Source organism: Empidonax traillii, unplaced genomic scaffold, assembly GCF_003031625.1.
Source record: "Empidonax traillii isolate 1590-97213 ecotype Southwest subspecies unplaced genomic scaffold, ASM303162v1 scaffold651:size361119, whole genome shotgun sequence".
NCBI lineage: Eukaryota > Metazoa > Chordata > Aves > Passeriformes > Tyrannidae > Empidonax > Empidonax traillii.
The window spans coordinates 97,121-115,398 of NW_020955844.1; the positions used below are offsets into that span (position 1 = coordinate 97,121).

The 18,278-nt window shown below is 47.8% G+C and overlaps 2 protein-coding genes across 2 annotated transcripts; one reads left to right on the forward strand and one right to left on the reverse strand.

Annotated features, from left to right (window-relative positions):
• Positions 1-869: 869 nt before the first annotated feature.
• LOC114065370 (cytochrome P450 2C8-like) lies at positions 870-7,277 on the reverse strand. The gene is made up of 9 exons (XM_027899246.1): positions 7,051-7,277; positions 6,552-6,714; positions 5,910-6,059; positions 5,460-5,620; positions 4,902-5,078; positions 4,245-4,386; positions 3,619-3,806; positions 2,340-2,481; positions 870-1,438 (listed from the first exon to the last, which is right to left on the reverse strand). Exons 1-9 carry the CDS (start codon positions 7,228-7,230, stop codon positions 1,257-1,259), a joined length of 1,485 nt encoding a protein of 494 aa, XP_027755047.1. The 5' UTR covers positions 7,231-7,277; the 3' UTR covers positions 870-1,256.
• Positions 7,278-10,680: 3,403 nt separating this feature from the next.
• LOC114065369 (zona pellucida sperm-binding protein 4-like) lies at positions 10,681-16,233 on the forward strand. Its single transcript, XM_027899245.1, has 12 exons — positions 10,681-10,879; positions 11,232-11,353; positions 11,432-11,534; positions 12,088-12,243; positions 12,623-12,810; positions 12,991-13,088; positions 13,423-13,553; positions 13,764-13,953; positions 14,028-14,175; positions 15,460-15,538; positions 15,838-15,954; positions 16,091-16,233. The coding sequence occupies exons 1-12, from the start codon at positions 10,681-10,683 to the stop codon at positions 16,231-16,233; spliced, it is 1,674 nt and encodes a 557-aa protein (XP_027755046.1).
• The last annotated feature ends 2,045 nt before the right edge of the window (positions 16,234-18,278 follow it).

Below are 18,278 nucleotides of genomic sequence, written 5' to 3' on the forward strand. Positions count from 1 at the left end.
ATTATATTTTGCCTCTAGGACTTTTATATGACCATGATGCAGGGGACAACAAGTATCTATGTAAATGGAGATCAAGACAAACAACTCAAACTGAACATGCAGACACAACTGAGGCCCATGAGAACAAAGGAGCCCAGAAGAGAGTCACGTGTGGTGGAATATTTTTATGAAAACCATCCAGCCTCTAACTGAAAGAAAAGCACCAAATTGTATCTGGGGACAGAAAGAACAACTAGAACTAACAAGAAGACACAGCCCTTTTCCTTGACACCAGGGGTCACATGGTTGCAGCTGATGAACAAGAGAGTTTTCTCTTTGTGCCTGCATGAAATTCTATAGAGACCAAGACGAAAAGTAATTGGATGGGGAAAGAACTTGTTTGCAGTCATGCCTCTGAGATGTAGAAGCAAAATCAGATTCTCTTGGAGTACCCCAAGTTCTCTGAAAGAGATGGTTTTGCTGTTCTCCTACATTAATTCATGTTAATAAAGAACCTCTAAATCCCTGCTGTGATACTGGTGGTAGAAAAGACCAGCCAGCGGGGTGGTTGCAGTCCCAACTACTCAGGTAACTGAGTTCCTTTGCATCAACCTTCAGAAAACATGAATACTTTCTTTTCAGAAAGCCCCTGGGCTGCAGTACCACCTTCCCATCCAACACCATGAGCCTTCCACACTGGGCGTGTGTTGCAGCTGCTCAGATCCTTGCAGGCAGCAGCAGTGAGTGCAGTGGATGAAGAAGGAAGGACCTGTGCTCGGGAGGAACAGCCCTTCCCACAGGGCACTGGCCACAGGCAGTGCAGACCTACTCTGCAGTGTAGCAGCAGATGTGGGCACTGCCCCAACCCAAATTAAGTAACAGCTCCAATGCTCATAAATAGATTCTTCTTTATTGGATTGTTAATGTACACACATGCAGCGCTATCCAACTGCAAAGCATGGTCTTGGTGGGACATGAGCTGCAGGAGCAGCCCCGGGATCTGTGTTAGTGAGAAAACCAGCTGCTTGATGCAGCCACTGTACTCAAGGATCCCGTGCCAGAGCATCAGTGCAAGGGGCTGCAATGTCACCCAGAGCCTCCTGTGATGGGGTGGAGTTCTGGGAGGCTTCAAAGCTGTCTACTCTGTGCATATGTCTATGTTTGTTCCTTCCTGGAACCTGGGAAAGGTGAGCCAATGCTGCTGCTGTTGGTTTCAGTAAAGGAGCAGTAAAGGAACAGCCAGGCAGAGGAGACTGTAGAGAGCAGTTTAGTGCTTTTCAGCGGGGAAGAGCACAGAGCTGGAAGGCAGGAGGTACATTGCCTGTCCCACTCAGTGTCGGGGTTATGTTGAGCTCCTGGGGGTCGACAACAGACTTCAAGGTAAAGTTCTGCAAGATGGTGGCTATGAGTAAGAATATCTCCATTCGTGCCAAGCCCTCTCCAGGGCATATTCGCTTTCCTGAAAGTGGAAGCACAAAATAGCACTCAGTAGGTGTTTCTGAGAAAATGTCCCAGGCTGGACTTGGCTCCCAGCCAAGTGCCTGGACCACAGCGAAAAAACCTTTCCCTCTCCCTCTCTTTGGACAGATTGAAAAAAACTATAGAAAATCAAAAGAAACCAAACCAAATTCCAAGTAACACACACATATATATAAATAGAATTATATACAAGATATCACCCACGAGGAACCCCCCAAAAGGGAAAAAGAAAGGGAAAGGGTGGAAAAAGGGACAAAAAGCAAATACTTTCCTCAAGTTTCCAGAGTTTGTACTAAGCAGATGTGTTGCAAACCCTTATTTACTACACATAGCCACAGCAGTGAGATGACTGTCAGGATTATTAAGAACATTTTCGAGAGAAGAATTTGTGGGAGAAAGACCCTTGGCAGCTTGGATGGGTGTATGAAGGAAGAACAGGAGTAGGAGAAGTCTCAAACATGGAGAGAACATCACAGGAGTCAAGATGGCAGAGAGCAAGGGCACCTAAAGCACAGGTGAAAAAGTGGAAGGTTGGGGCAATTTTTTGGTGAGTGGCTGCATGTAGAGGTGTTGGGAAAAAGCGGAGCTACCACAGAAAGACAGGTTGGTTCAGGATGACTTTGGTGGTTGTATAGGAAGGTGACAGGTATTTTAGAAAGCGTCCATGCATCCCGTTCACGTCGTTACATTGGCAGCTCCTAGTAGGAGATTTGAGAAGCCTTCAGGCCTGAACAAGGTGGGACATGCCACTGGAGATGGGAGCAGCAGGGAAGAGTTATCCAGAGAGCAGTGAGGCCCAAGGAAGCACTGGTGGGACCATGTTGGGAAGAGGCAGGGTAGTCACCAGAGGAGAAGGCTGACAGACAAAGCCTGTGCTTTACCTGCTGAGAAGGGCATGAAGAAATCGCTCTTCTTAAAGGTGCCGTTCTTGTTCAAGAAATGTTCAGGGTTGAACTCATGTGGATTTGCAAACTCTTTACTGTCATGGAGGACAGAACTGAGGACAGGAAAAATTGTGGTTCCCTGAAGTAACACAAGAAGAGCAGAACATGAAGGGGAGGTAACTTAGATCACTCAATTGGACTGCCTGCCAAGTTAAAACTGAGATTCCCAGTGTAGCCCTAAGAGTGCCTTTGGTCTCCCTTTGGTCCCCAAAGGGAGAGGCAGCTTTAGGGAGATCCTAGTGGATGGAACAGCAGTGACAGTTTTTGGCTGCTCTTCCATAATGCTCCCGGTCACCTCCAGAACATTTATCCCCACCTTGCTCTGGTCATCAGGGGACACCCCAGCTAAGTCTTCCTCTTTCTTAGTGTTTCACAATAATGAACTTGTAGATGCACCATGTCCCTTCTTTTCTGTGAGCCTCAAAAAGTGAAAGCACACAAGGTTGTGGAAATGAAGCTCACTCCCCCTCTGCTGACAAATTTCTCCAGCCACGATCCTCTTCCTGACCAGACATTGATGGGGGCTGGAATAATCAGCCATGATGACAGAAAAGCTCTTTTCTGGAAGCTGAGCAGTCCTCTGGATCCTGCCTTTGGATTTTACATAGACAACCAGAAATCACAACGCCAACAGCCCACGTGCTGCTGTTTGCCTGCTGCCCACAGTCACCCAGAAAAGCAATGAACATTGCAGCACGGGGTCAGGTCAAGCCATGGGCTGCTCTAATCCACCAGCCTGCCTCTGGCAGTAGCCAGCAGAGACTGCCTCAGGAAGTATGTGAGAACAGAGCAAACAGGTTTTGCTTGTTCTGTTGAATGGAAACATACCCTCCAGCACTTTGTGGCTCAGGGGCTTTCTGTGCTCAATAACCAGCAACTAACGTTGCTTTCAAGCACGTGCATAGGCTGTCCTGGATGGCAGCGAGCAGCTCTGTGACTTTGCTGCTCTGGGTTTTTGTGAACCCACTGTGCTTCTGCAGATAGGTAAAGCAAGGGAACAAATGTGTTGGTCAGCACTACTCTTCTAGTCTTGGCCCACGGAGTGTCAACCAGGGAGTGAAAATGAGCTACAGAAGCCTGAGGATAAAACCCTCATGAAGATCTGGGTGAAAACAAGGTCAGGCCACAACAGTTCTGGCTTCTGGCAGTAACTGACAGCCTAAGGGCAAATGTGCTGCCACCTCATCCTTGAGCTTAAGGGAGCTTGCCCACTAACCTTAGGAATGATGTACTCTCTGAAGGAGGTGTCTTTGGTCACAGTGTGAGGGACAGCCAGGGGGATAAGAGAGATGAAGCGCTGGATTTCATGGACCACTGCATCTGTGTAGGGCATCTGGGTCCGGTCAGCCACACATGGTTTTCGTGATCGTCCTATTACCTGGTCAATCTCTTCTTGAACTTTCTCTGTCATGAGAGGCACAAACCATAAAATGGGTAAATAAAACCAAACCTACATTCATAGGTTGCCCTAAGCTGTTTACAGATCAGAGGTGACAGAAGCATTGATGTTGATTTTGGTGTTGACTAGAACACAGTTGCACTGCTGCCCATGCAAAGAAAGTTCTCCTTTTGACTTGGCTAAACAGGAGTACTGGGAGATAAAAGTGAGGACACAGTCAGGTGCCAGGTGGTGAGGGGACTGTAGCTGATGATGATGCCAGTGAAGCTGAGGGGCCTCCATTGGCCACCATAAGGAATGACAGGGCAAGGATTTTGTCCATTTGGGTAAAATATGAGAGAGAAACAGAGAGAGAGAGATGAAAAGTGGGGAGAAGGATGTGGTGTTAGGCCTCTGCCCAGCTCAGGGAAAATGCTAGAAAGGAAGAGATCACTAACTGGTACCTTGTATCTTTGGATGTTTGATAAGCAGCAGAAGCCCGTAGCGTACAGTGGTGCTAGTCGTCTCAGTTCCAGCAAGAAACAAGTCAAAGGCGCTCGTTATCAGGTTCTTCAGGTGGAAACTGGAATTGGGACGATTTTTCTCCTAGGGAAAAGGCTGGGTTATTTCTCTGGCTGAGCTGAGAAAAGTGGCCCTTTCTCATGTCATCCCAGGCCTTCCTTTTCACCTAGAGCTGTTCCATTTCTTTGCTAAAGTGCAGCACCATCTGGGGCATTGCAATGCTACCTTGAGCAGTAAACTCCAACCGCCTTGAGCAACCTTCTTTCAAGCTGTGCTCTGAATGGTACTCAAGTGCTTGTTTGCCCTTGCTATACGAACTGCTTTCCAGTGAAAGAACTTCAAGAGGAGAGTGAAAATGTCCCTGTGTTTTGGTGAGAGCAGATGAAGCTCTCCCTGTCCAAGCAGCTGCAGGTAGTGGTGGCTGGGGAGCGCGCAGACCCAGAACTATAAGTTCTAGCACAGGCAATATCTGGGATATGTCTTCCCATTGCACATCTGACAGGGAAGGGGTCATCCCAATGTCTGTGTTACTTATAAGAGGGAATGGACTCAGCATGGGTGTGTTTGGGGATGAGCTGGGGCTGCTGCTGTCTCCTTACCTCCTGCATTTTGCTGAGGAAACAGTCGATGAAATCCTGAGGGGAGTTGGGATCTAGGGAGGCTTGATGCAACTTCACCTCCTCTGCCACAAAGGCTTTGAGAGCATCAAATTCTGCAAATATTTGGTTGTGTGGGCCAGGCAAGTAATCCATGATCTTTGGGAACATCTGGTAGAGCTGGAAGGAAAGAAACAGGAAGGTTGCTAGTATGACCATTAACCCATCCTTTGATATTAACATAAAAAACAAGGAAAGCCACAACTGAGCCAAGCAGAAGGACTGTGAGTGTGGGCAATCTGGCAGGGCTGTAGGGGCTTGCTTAGTAGCACTAGGAACCTTAGAGCTAGAGAAGAAGGGTGTTCAGGACTATTGGGAAGCTGCACTTAGCAAAGCCAATTCCATTGGTGAGGGTGCTTCCTGCTCTCTAATGAAATCCCTTCCGTGCAGCAGAGAATTAGTGGGCTCCTCATTAAAAGACTGAAATGGAACTTCATTGGGAGGGAGGCCTCCTGCTCCTCTGAGAGAATGTTGCCACTGTGAAATGGCTACTGAATGTACCTGTCCCCAGTGGGAGTTCATCATCTCAAAGATGTTGTTCATGTTCTTCATCAGAGCCAGGAACTTCTTGTCTTTATAATCATACCGTTTCCCAAAGACAATGGAGCATATGATGTTGGAGACAGAACAGCTCAGCATGTAGGTTGAGTCAAAAGGTTTTCCTGTGATTTCAGAAAAGTTACAGACTATAAAAAACCCTTGCAAAACTATGTCTACTTATGGCTACTGTGGGTAACCTGAACTCTGGTTGTTAGTGGAAATATCAGATCACAGAAGGATCCTCCAAAGAGAACAGTACATGAACATGAAATTATTTACACCTTTGTAACAAGGGGTATCTGATGCAAATGGACCAAATCCATAGGAACTTCAGTTCTTTGCTAAAGACATGAGCTCCCTTAAAACAGTAAATGTTTTTCAAATGTAAGATATATTAAAAATGGACCATACCCTTTGTTTTGTTGATCTCTTCCAGCAAGTAGTCAGATTCCTCCTGTATCCTCTCTTCAATGCTCCTCTTCCCCATTCCAAAGTTCCGCAGAGTGGTGAGAGCAAACCGCCGGACCTGTAACCACGGCTCGTTGTTGCTAAAAACAATCCCTGCAGAGGAAGAAGGAAGAGGGAAGAGCAGGCTTGGGCATGCTGGGTGTGGGATGAACAGTGGCTCACAGTGACAGAGAATCTTGTTCCTGCCCCTTGTCATGGTAGTGTCACAGAGTCCTGTGATTTGGAGTCAATCTCTGGAGGTTCTGTAGTCCAATTGTCTGATTCTGGCCTTCTCCACTGCATATGCAACCTCTTTGGGAATAATTGATCACTCACATCCACTCACAATTTCCCTTGCTGCAGCTGGTGGCTGTTGCCCCTTGTCCTTTCCCAGCCCATCTCTGAGAACAACTGGCTCCCCTTCTCTGCTACCTCTCCCTTTGGGTGGTGGAAGCCAGGAATTACAGCCCACTCTGCCTTCCCTTCTCCAAGTGGGACACTCCCCTCCCCTGGAGTGTTTCTTCCTGCATGGGACATTCCGCTCTAATCTGCTGAACACACCCTCAGCCCCTCCCTTCTCAGAAGGAGGGCAGTCAACAAACATACCTAATCCATTGTTGGTCCTGTCTCCTATTGGCATGCGTCCTCTGGCAGCAAACTCATCTGCACGATCAATCAAAGCTTCTTTCACTGCACTATGTCCGTGCAGCACCACCACTGGGTAAGAGCCCAGGTGCACTGTGAACACTGGTCCATACTCTTCACTGAGCTATAAAAATGCAAGAGAGAACATGGCCATGTAGCAAATAGGAAGACTTGAAAAGCCTCCTTGCTGCAGCATCCCACTGCAGGCAGCGAGCCTCACACACCAGCAACATCAAGATTTGGTCCTCTCATAGTAAGTGTGGCTATGGAGAGGAGTCCCAGGTATCTGGCCCTGAACAACAAGGGCAACAGCAACAAGGGGGAGCAGCTGCAATCCCTGTGACTCTGCTGCTCTTCTGGGATTGCAATTCATCAAGCTATAGCCAGAGGTTGTCCCCATGCATAGGTGCCACACGTGTCTGAGCCCCAGAAGAAAGAGAGAAAAAGAAAGTGGCCTTACCTTGTCAAGGGTCTTTGTCAAGTTATTTGATTTCACCTGTAGCAAGTTACCTAGAATGGGAAGGGGAGCTGGTCCTGGAGGCATCTTCCCCTTTCCAGACTTCCCTTTCCATGCTGCAAAGGAGAGCAGGCAAGCAAGGCAAATCAGGAGGACAACAGTGCCTGCTCCCAGGAGCTCCATTTGTTTCTGCAGTTCAGGAGAAGGTGGCTCTGGCTGCCAGAGTCCAAGTTTATATACTGAAGGGCTGTATTAGCTCAAGAACATGTTTTAGGTCACGTGGCTGAGTCAGTCAGTGTTATTAGTCAATCATTTGTTAGATTGCCCTGTGTTATGAAACTAAGACTTTTATTGCTAATAATTGGTCATTGAAGACACGCCTTATCTCAAACAACTGCAGAGGCCAACAGAGGCCAAGAAATTTATAATGTGCTCATAAATCTTGTTTTGTTTAACCTACAGTTAATTGTTAAAGGGATCACACTAAGGGTGCACTCTTGTACTGAGGCGCTCACAGTAATTTCCTCTCACGGGAGCATCTTCAGTGCCATTTGGGATTTCAATACTTCAGTATCAATTATGCAAACTCCCAGCGATGTCAGCCATCCTTGATTGTTCCTGAAATCTTCCTGACATCGGTAGAGTTTGCACTGCATATGATGTGCCAAAGGACATACAGACACGTTCTCCTCGGTGCACAGCAATTAAATGCCTCAGTCTCTCTCCCTAGGGGTGTCTGGCCTCACAAGAGAGGAAAGTATAAAATATCCATCTAGCAAGGGCAGAAAGGTCTCCAGACATCACAGTAGACAAGAAAGAACTTGCTTGCTGAGAGAAAATGAAGACATAAGAGAAGTGGATGAGGCCTTGGGACTCTGACCTCTTCAAGGTCTCCTAGAGGAGAAAACGATTGGCAAAAGCAGGCAGAGAAGAAAGAAAATCAAGAACTTGAGAGGGTCTCTGGGGAATGGCTTCTAAAACTGTGACAGAGATGCACTTGGCAGAGGCTGGGTATAGGTTAGTGCAACCTGGCAACTAGTCCTTGCACTTGTAAGGACCAAAGAAGCTCCCCCAGACTACTGCTGGAAGTTGCATTTAGAAGTTGTTGTTTTGCTATGTCTGATTCCAGTATGAGGAACTGCTGCCCTGGAAGGTCCTTAGGTGCTCTAGAGACAGCAGAGCATGTCTGGTGAAAGGACCCTCAAGGTTGTTCTCAGCTGGCCTTATATCTCTGTCTCTCCTGGACTGTGACACTTTGCAGGCAGACAGATCCAACTGATCGGGTGTTGCGAGGATAGGGGACGTAGGACTTGGTGGGAATTAGCGAGAGGCCTGGGTGAACTGAGTGCTTAGTTGGAGTGTGCTAATGTGAGTTTCCCCTTTCACTCAGAGGTGCTAGTGAAGGTCTCCATCCCTTGCCAAAGCTTCTGTACCTTCCCTCCCCTACGCGTTCTTAAGTCACCCTCGCTCTCTTGCACAGGTACAATAATTTGGTAGTTGTTCTTTTTAAATCTCATTTCACTTCTAAAGACCCACACTAGATATTTTGGTGGGAAAACTGAATTGCCAACAACTTTTGGCAAGTTGCTGATCTGCTGGCCTAAATTGCTGCATCAGCTCAGATGGTAGGGCAGTTCATGGAAGTTCATGTAGATTTATGGACCTTCACCTGATGAAAGTGAAGTTCATGAGAGTTTGCACTGCTATATGAGGTAGCTGCCAGCTAACAGCAGTCATGGACTTTCCACGTTGTCTGTAAAGTTCCCTTGTTCCCGTGACCCTCACTCATCAGCTTCAGGCTAGTGGACCACAGAGATATTTGCTTCACCTGCCTTCGTCCTCTGCATGTCCTGTTTGTGATGGTCTTGGGTGCTGTCTAAACTGGTGCTTACAGCTGGGTCACTGTAATGCAGGAGAACTATCAAATGGGTGAGGAAAAGATTTAGGAGGAAGAGAAACCTGACCGTTTTATCTCAGCCAGGCTGCTTCCCACTTTCTATAACAACTTCTTTCAAACAAAGCATTTCATTTCCATGAATTTCAGGCTCATTTCAAGTGCCTCGTATCCCTGTCCAGCGTGTGTGGGTATTAGGAAAGGGCAGTTAGCTGAAACGGTTTGTAACACAGATATTGCTTGGTGGATCTACAGCTCTCCCAGTGTTGTTTCACGTAGAATTATTCGTCAACTCCATGTAACCTTTTTTGCTGTCAGCATAAACAGAATATTGATGGGTTATAGTGTAATAAAGCTACCTCTCTGTAGCTTCAAAGTACTTTGTTACGTTTTACGCAATTATCAGCAGGTAATGGAATCAAATGAGGCATTCAGGAGTCAAGCAGTGGTGGTGAGATCTGAGCAAGCACAAGACTCAGCTTCTACAGAGATGAAGCCTCCCTCCCTGCCAAAGTCCAAATGTTTTCCCTGGCTTCTCTCCATCGTGTGCTGACTGTTGCACAGTGCTGTGCAGACATCCAGGAGCTGGAGGGTCTGATGAGGGCAGAAGCATGAGTGGCTACCAGTGGAAGTGCATTATCAAGGGACAAGATTAGAAATCCCACGCATCTGATGCACACACCATGCTGGGATGTGTGTGTGTTGATTTACTCCCAAAGAAATAAGCACAATACAAAAGAACATGGGTGGCTCAGGATATGCCAGCACTCCCACTGCAAAACATAGGGCATAAAAAGGCATGCATAGACACAAATGTGTGCATCACCTCTGCAACAGTGTAAAAACATTCACACCTCCACTGCATGAATGCAGACACATCTGTATGGAAAGATGGACAATGAAGCGTTCACTCAGTGTGACTGCCTGGTGCGTGGCTAGGGAGAAGGATCTACATGAGACACACTGCAGTTATAGGCAGGCAATGGTTGCTGGAAAGGCACAGTTTTCTCTGGGATCACAGAGACTTCCCTTACGTGTGCTTCAAACCCATCTAAGGGACCCCCTGCGAGTTTTTGGGAGAGGGGTTCCAACAGAACACACAGTCCTGCCACCTGCCAGCCACGCCTAGACCAGTCCTGCAGCTTATCACCTGTACAACCACACTGCAAACAGGGCTGTAAGTCCATAGCCAAGAGTGTTTACAGGGAATCAACACCTTTTAGGTGTGCAAAGCCTCCTGAGCTCCATAGTTTCCCACAGATTTCATGTGAGGGGCTATTTTTGTGCTATCACATCAGCACCCTATGTCTGGCATTTGAAGCAGTGTCAGCTTTAAAAGAATAAAAGAGCAAAAGTGTGTGTTCACTCAGTTTCTGGCACTCATGCCTTGTAATGAGTAATTAGAGCAGCAATAGGGCACCTGGGGAAAAGCAGCCAGATGTCCTGCATGTCTTGGCCATTGGAAGAACTCAGAGTGACAAAAAGGATTTGAAGACCCTGCTGGGGCTCTACAGTATGAATACAGACCCATCTCTTCACATTAGCTCAGCTTTTGCCCTGTGGTTTTCTTCAAAGGGTGCAAGCAGACTGCTTGGTTCAGGTGAGGGCAATGGAAGGTGCTAAAACTGCTGGGCTGGGCCCACCTGGACACTACAGGGATTTCTGATCCCACCTGGCTCCACAATTTAAAAGGGCTAGGCTAAGCACAGCTACCTCATGGTCCTTGGCAAGAGAGCAGGATGGGTGTTGTAGGGCAGTCTGAGGCTGTATTGGGTGCTATGCTTTTCTGGGTGTTTCTTGGTCCCCTGGCTTTGGTTGTGGGTGCTAGTGGTAGTGTTTTTTCTGATCCTACCCTATTGACTTGTGGCCCAGAAAGCTTCCAGCTCACCTTACCTCTGGGCTGGGAAGGGAATGCTTCATTATTGCTGACTACTTGGGGTAAGTGAGGGCGGTGTCAAGAGGCATTTGTAGCCCTATCTTTGCACACTGCAGAGGTATGCCTGGAATGAGGAGGAAGGAGTGGGTTTTGATGAGAAGTGCTGCTGAACAGCTTTTAATGCATCTTGTATAACTAGGGGGATGTTTATATGACCCAGAAGTCAAGGGTTTTGGTGAAGTAGTGGGCCTGGATCTAGATGGTCTTGGCTGCTGGATACTCTTACGTGCCCCTCTGCTGTTCCAGACTCTAATGCTGGCTAGGTCCCTGTTTCCTACAGAAAGGTAGGATTGCAGTGGACCCTATCTGTAATGTGGGATGTTAAAGCCACTGCTTCTGTCTTCTCTTCTATAGATACTGAGGGGAAGGCACATGCTCTGCAGAATGACTCTGACTGTGGGCTGTTGGTATCTGGGACTCCAGATGGCTCCAGGAAAGTACTGGTTTCTTATACTGGCTGTTATATCCTTGAATGGGTGAGTGGCCTTATGGATTCTGCTGGGACTGTGGCTACTGCTGCTCTGGCTGCCCTGACTGGTGTGGTTTTCCCCTAGGATGGCCATTACCTTCTACTGGTTGGACTTGAAGGAACAGATGCCACTGGGCAAAAGGTTCTTCATGAAGAGACGCTGCTCAGGTGCCCTGTGGACGTTCCTGGTAAGATTGTGACAGCTGCTTGTATCTTGTGGGGATGAGTGCCATTCCTTTTTGTTGGCTAGTCAGTCTGGGGGCTAGGAAAGGGGACTTACTTCTGTGCAGAAAACTGCCTGGAAAAGGGTTTGGACATAGGAACCACCAGCTTGCTGGGAACTTGCATGTCTTCGCAAGATCAGCAGGTGAGCATGTTCATTGTGTCTCCTAACCACATTCTGGCTGCTTGGGTTCCTGCAAGTTCAGAGATCGGACCAGACACTAGATACGATGATTTTTCTAACTACCAAGAGTTGATCCAAAACATTTATTTTGACAGATCTCATACAAGTCCAGTCTCCTGTATGTGGCTTCTGGGGAAGACTCTGTTGCAGGGAAATGCGTGTCCCTTCTGAGGAGGCTTCCATGCTGCTTCCAGGCCATGTGTTTAACCCTCACCTGACTCTAATTTCCCTTCATTTGTATGCAGAGTCACCAGAACACCTTCCACCAAAGTCCTTTATGTCTCTTGTCCCCCTGATCTTGTGCTTTGGCTGCAAACTCCTGCTGTTTTTTCCAGCCCTAGATGCTCCAAGCAGTGGTTTCTGTTCGGCCGTTCCCAGCCAGGACCGGCTGCCGTGTGCCTCCTTGCCTGTCAGCCAGGGAAACTGTGAAGCGCAAGGCTGCTGCTATGACCCTAGAGACAGGGTAAATCCTTGCTACTTTGGAAACACAGGTAAGCCTGAGCAGCTGTCCCCCCTTCCTGTTGAGTTGCTTCTAAACAGGATTGCTCACTTTGCTGTCAGAGCAGGATTGGTGTGTTATTATCAGCCCTACAGGTGGCTTAGAGCCATGTTTTTGCCTGTCAAGAATACCATGTTCTGTTGTGGTGTCCAGCCTTTTCAAGTGTATTGCAACAGACCTGGGTTTATGGCCAGAATCGATGTTGCTGTTAGAGCTGGTTGTACTTGTCTTGCCCTGCTTAGCAATTGTTTCAGGGCTTAAAGGCAGGAGAACTCGTAAAACTTTCTGGCCTCATCTTTGCTGTAATGTTTGGGTCTCTTTTCCATCCTTCTTCTCCCTGAGCTTAAGACTGCTTATATCTTTTCCTCCAGTGACAGCTCATTGCACAGCAGATGGCCAGTTTTCCATTGCTGTTTCTCGGGATGTGACCCTGCCACCCATTGTCCTGGACTCGGTGCAACTGGCCAGTGGACACAGTACTGGCTGTGTTCCTACTGTGAAAAACAATGCATTTGTAGTGTACCGGTTCCCACTCTCTGCCTGTGGCACCACTGTTCAGGTAAGAGCTGCAGCTGTCTCTAGGCTGCACTGCAGAAGCTTACAGACCTGGAACAACCTGCTGTGGCTTTGGCTACTTAATGGACACCCTATAGACTTCCAGAGGCTAAGTACTCTTCTCCAGCCTTGTAGTGATCCAGCCTGACTTTACCACAGTGTTGGTGCCTGTCTGTCTTTGCAGGTGACTGGAGACCAGGCCATATATGAGAATGAGTTGGTGGCATCCAGGGATGTGAAGACTGCAAGCCTTGGCTCTGTCACTAGGGATAGCACTTTCAGGTATTACCCCGGGGCTGATGTTGTGTTCAATGTTACTGGAGAAATTCCTGCTTGTCACAAGCTCTGAATTCACAAAAGCACCCTGGCGTAACTAAGGACTGGTATGTCTCTAGTTAGTGAGAATAAAGGTGGTGCTGATCAGTGACCCTCTGGAGATTCTCAAATCCAAAGTCCAAAGAGAATTTCAAGTATTTCTTAAAAAGAAGTGTTGTAAGGAAGATTAGGAATCCTAGGAGCATAACTAATTAAAGTAGGTACTGTGTTGCCGTATTGGGACAAGGGGATATCAGAGTGACTTTTATCTACCTGATTTGGAACTTTCCTGTCCTACCAGGTTACATGTGCGATGTAGTTATTCCATCAGTGGGAGCTCCATTCCCTTGAGTGTTCAGGTCTTCACATTGCCACCACTCCCTGCTGTGTCCCAGCCAGGTCCTCTGTCCTTGGAGCTGCGTGTTGCCTCAGGTAGAAGAAGTCTGCAGGACTTACTCAAGCCTCTTGGTGAAGGCTCTGGTCTCTGATAAGGTCTCTAATAAGGGAGTATTGACTGGTTAATGCAGCACTATTTCCCAGCTGTGGTGGGAACTTACAGATATGCCTATAAAGGATATTCTTGAAATGCCTCTTGTTGTTTCTTCCTGCTCTAAAATGGCTCTTTGGTTTCTTCTGCTCCAGATGGAAGCTATACTTCCTACTATACTGACAGTGACTATCCTGTTGTGAAGACTCTGAGAGACCCTGTTTATGCAGAAGTCAAGGTCCTTCAGAGAACAGACCCAGACCTGATTTTAGTTCTGCACCACTGCTGGGCCACACCAAGTACCAATGCCCAGCAACAGATGCAGTGGCCAGTTTTGGTGGATGGGTAAGTTCCTTGTCAACAACTTTGTGTCAGGGAAATAACTTGCTCTTTTTTGACTGCTTGCCTCTCTTCCTCAGGTGCCCTTATGCAGGGGACAACTATGAGACACAACTGGTACCTCTGAGTTTTGCCTCAGGACTACAGTTCCCCTCTCACTACCAGCGTTTCACCCTCTACACCTTCACCTTTGTGGACGCTGCTTCCCAAGAGAAGCTCTCTGGGCTGGTAAGATCCTATCCTGGCTGCCTAGCTTCGGACAAGTAAAATGTGAGCAATAAGAACCATTTGATAACTATGAAGGGCTTGGCCTTCTTGTGAGGGAGACAGGGGGCAAGGTGGTGGCAAGAGCAAAGACTAGGAAAATCCTCTCCTGAAACAAAAGTGGATAGGGTGATGCAAACTTAATTCCCTGAGATGAATGTGGTAAAGATAAGATTTATTGCTGGAGGGGTGGGACAGAGTATGAGCCTACTAGGAGGTAGCCCTAAGGGTTATTTTGTTGCCTAAGCTGTTCTGGTGACTTAGTTTAGGTTGTGTGCTCTAGCTATGCTAATGAATAGTCTCTACACCAAATTTCTTAGCCAAAATGACTTGAAATAGCTTTGAGTAGCTGTGAAGCATCTGGGCTCTGAATGTTGTGAATTTCTGCACAGTTAAGTCATATGAAGTTTACCCTGCCTTGTGCTGTTTGCTCAGCACTCCTGGAACCACTTAATACTCAAAACAGGTCACAGCTGTATTCAACATTGGTCACAGTGTAGTGGTGCTTGGGCAGCTGTATCCCAGGTGGGTGGGTGAAGTGCTGTAATGCCGGATTTCACCGAGTTTGAAGGTGTTTGGTAAAGATACTGAAGCCGCCTTGCAGCGGACAGCAGAGGGCTCCAAAGCTACAGCCTGGATTTGAAACAAGCGAAAACCACCTGCCTGCCTTCTTTCTGTGACCAGATGTGCTAGGTCTGGCTGGTATGGAATTAACTCTTCTCATAGCAGTCCACATGTTGCTGTGTTTTTGGATTTGTGTCTAAAACTGTGTTGAAAGCATTCCGATTGTTCTCACTGTTTGCGGAATAGTGCTTGCACAGTACCAAGGCTCTTTCTCCTCTCTCTCCTGTCTTTCAACCCCAAGAATATTCCATGCTGGATGATTTCATGCTCAGCAATAAACCCTGGGGGATTTCTTCTTCCAGTGTAGCTGATGCTCTGACTGTCTGGGCACCAGTCTGCCTGTAGGAGCAGAGTGGGTGATTTGCCTTTACATCACTTGTGCTATGGTTTTGTTCTTCTCTCTCCTTTCCTTCATTTAGGTAACTGTCTTTATCTCTCCAGCTCCAGGTTTTCTTGCTTTTGTTCTTCCTATTCGCTCCCTGCCCTCCTGGGGCAGAGTCGGGGCAGTGAGGAAGTAGCTGTGTGGGTGCTTAGATGCTGGCTGGGGTCAAAGCATCGCAGCAGGCTATCACCTGTCTATAGATGCTGCCTGAGTAATTCCAGGCTGTGTTCCATTCTTTCTAGGTGTACCTTCACTGCAGTGCTTCAGTGTGCCACCGGTCTGTACAGGAATCCTGCACCACCCCTTGTCCTGCTAGAGCCAGTAAGTGTCCTACCCTTTTGCTTCACTATCCAAAGGGGCAACAAGGGTCTAGGCTCCAAGATGCAGGGGTAGGGGACACATAGAGACCATGGACTAATTCCCTTGAGCCATGGTCAGCTTGACAAGGCTTTCCGCTGACTAAAGGCCCTTGCTCTTATGCCAGAAGGGCAGAGGTCTTTGTGGGCTCCTAATTCTGTGTGGACTCACGTGGAAACTTTGGCCTTCAGAGCTTTGTGTGTGTTGAGAAGCTGACCTTCAGGGCTATCCATCTCAACTACAGCCTTCACATTGCTCTGTAGGGGGTAAAAGGAGCACTGAGCATCACTTTCAGGAAGGTGCCTCCCACGTCTCTAGCAAAGGCCCTGTGATTTTCCTCCCGGATGAGTTAAGATGGGACACAGCGAAGGATGGCCTTGGTAAGTGAGGCAGCCCAGCATGGCCAGCCTGGGGAAGAGGGCTGGTCTAAGGCTTTTCTGCAGAAAGACAGAACCCCCAGAGGAAGCATCTCTGTGCCTCACTGAGAGCATTAATTGGGTTGTCTCTCCCCCACAGGAGCAGCTGTGCACGCTGCAGCCCCCTGGGCTCTGGCCTTTGCTGCTGTGGGAATTGGGGCAGTTCTGTGCATGGTCCTCGTAGCTGTTGTGCTGTGGCAAAGGAAGGTGTCAGCAAGGTGTGAAATCAATGGATTGCAATAAAGTGGCCTGTAAAACCACTTGGTCTGTGGTACCACTTCTTCTAGAGACCATGGCTTTATTTGCAAGGCAAAAATTTTCTCTGTGGCTGTGAAAGCTCTCCAAATGCTCTAAATCCACCTCCCTTTCTGGAATTCTTCTGCTCTGGGTTTGGTGTTCACGGTCTACTGGTTACAAGAGAGAGCTGTTTTCATGGCCTGGTCTGCAGACTCTGAGGCAGGAGTGATGCTGGTGGGTGGTGTCTGCATTTGTCTCAGTGACTGAGGTAGCCTTCAAAATTACTGTCCTCTGCTGCCTTCCAACACCGAGTAGAAGTGCAGCAAAACTAACTAAAAGTGGATCCTGCACCTACTGCTCCTTTGGGAATGCAGAGCAGCCACTGTGACTGTGCAGAGGAGCTGGAGACTGCCTGCTTGCCTGAGTCACTAGGTAAGTCAGGGCTGTCCTCAGGTGCCAGGACTAGAAAGCAAGGATGCCAAAGCACTGCACAAATGGACCTTTCTAGTGATGCTGAATGTGTGAACTTACATCTCTTGCCCTAGAAACAGAAGGCGGCATGTGGAATTTTCCTGGGGAATGAGAACAGGGAAACATCATTCTAACTGAGAGAAAATACCCAAGGGGCCTAGGTGGTTTGAACTTCAGGGGAAAAAAATCAACCTTTAAATAAAGATTAATCGCAAACATTCAGGTGAGAGCAGGCAGTTAGTCTTCAAAGCTCTTGGGTTAAAGCTTATTTGACATCACTGTGGGCATAACAGTGTGGTATTGTCCGCCACAGCAGCTGGGCAGCATTGTTCTTAGCTCTCTGAGGTGCTGGGTGAAAGGAGTACAGCAAAAGTCTCCAGGCACCAGGGGAGGAAAGGGGCTCCACTGTTTCCTGCCCAGCCTGGGGGAGCTCTGGTGTTTGGACTTACTCTGAGATCCCCTAATAGCTAATGGGGTACTCCTTGATGGGAAGGAAAAATGTATTTCCTTTTTTCCCCACAGCTTGATCAGAAATTCCCCCTGCTAGGGCAGGAGAAGAGTCTCAATTGTACTGCTTTGGAGCCTTTAAAGGGGAAGAGTAGCTCTTAGACATGGAAGCAAAGAACTGATCAGTAGCTTGCTTGAGGTAGCAGATATTGTTCTTTTTAATTAGGTTCCATGCTGTGTGATTAGAGGGTGTTAAGGTGCTGGAATCTGCTTTTGAATTCCTTTCCTACTCTAAGAAACTTCAGGAATCATGTTCTTATTTTTCCAGCAGAACTGCTACTTCCTGGTACTTTCCAGATAATCAGTGACTTAGTCTTGCCTGCTTTTAATCTAATCAGAAGAAAAGACTGTTCCGAGTTGTGTGGTGGGAGGGTGAAGGAGCTCACAGGCTGGAAACAATCTTCAGCTGAAGATAGGTCAAACACCTCCTCCTTTAGGGAGTGCCTCAAGCAATTAAATGACCTGGGTGCAGGTGGAGCTCTGTCTGGGAAAGCAGAGTGAAAACGCATAATGTGCCTTATGACAAGTCCTTAGCAGCTGTTTGTAGTGTTAATGAACTCGGCAATTAGAGGAGTAATATAAAGCACACCTTTTCAGCCCACCAGGCAGGGTGTTTTGGCACTGGTCTTAATTGAGTGTTCAAAGCTTCCCTGGTTGCTTCTCCCTCAGTAAGGAAGACAGAAATATTTACTTGGAGAGCTTGGATGCCTGTGTGGACGCTGAAGGGGCTAGGAGAGCCAAGTCTCTGCTGCCCCTCCGTGGTGTTGCTAAGCCATCCTGCAGTGGCAGGAAGCTCTGGCTCAATGGCCTCTGGGAATCCGACAGAATTCCCCCGCAGGGACTGTCCCTTCTGGTGCACAGCTGGGTCTTTCTGTAATGGACCTGCTGCTTAGTGTAGGGTGCATGCAGTGCCAAGTGTGTAAACAGAGAAGTGAACTTCATTTTCTGGGAGTCTTTTGTGTTTAAGGCTTGCTACTTGGTCAGGAGGACAGGGCAGGAGCAGCAGAGAGATGCAAGCTGTTTCTGTGAAACCCTGGCACAGGGTGGAGGGCTCCGTGGAGGTTTCCTCCCGT

What these genes read in the sequence shown, in the direction of transcription:
- LOC114065370 (XM_027899246.1), bottom strand. Translation starts at nt 7,230, where the DNA reads ATGGAGCTCCTGGGAGCAGGCACTGTTGTCCTCCTGATTTGCCTTGCT. An exon ending in GAGAGTACATCATTCCTAAG is followed by an intron (nt 2,482 to 3,618) that starts GTTAGTGGGCAA and finishes GTGTTACTTCAG; the next exon opens with GGAACCACAATTTTTCCTGT. An exon ending in CTTCATGCCCTTCTCAGCAG is followed by an intron (nt 1,439 to 2,339) that starts GTAAAGCACAGG and finishes TTCCACTTTCAG; the next exon opens with GAAAGCGAATATGCCCTGGA.
- LOC114065369 (XM_027899245.1), top strand. Translation starts at nt 10,681, where the DNA reads ATGGGTGTTGTAGGGCAGTCTGAGGCTGTATTGGGTGCTATGCTTTTC. An exon ending in GGAGCTGCGTGTTGCCTCAG is followed by an intron (nt 13,554 to 13,763) that starts GTAGAAGAAGTC and finishes CTTCTGCTCCAG; the next exon opens with ATGGAAGCTATACTTCCTAC. An exon ending in CACAGCGAAGGATGGCCTTG is followed by an intron (nt 15,955 to 16,090) that starts GTAAGTGAGGCA and finishes TCTCCCCCACAG; the next exon opens with GAGCAGCTGTGCACGCTGCA.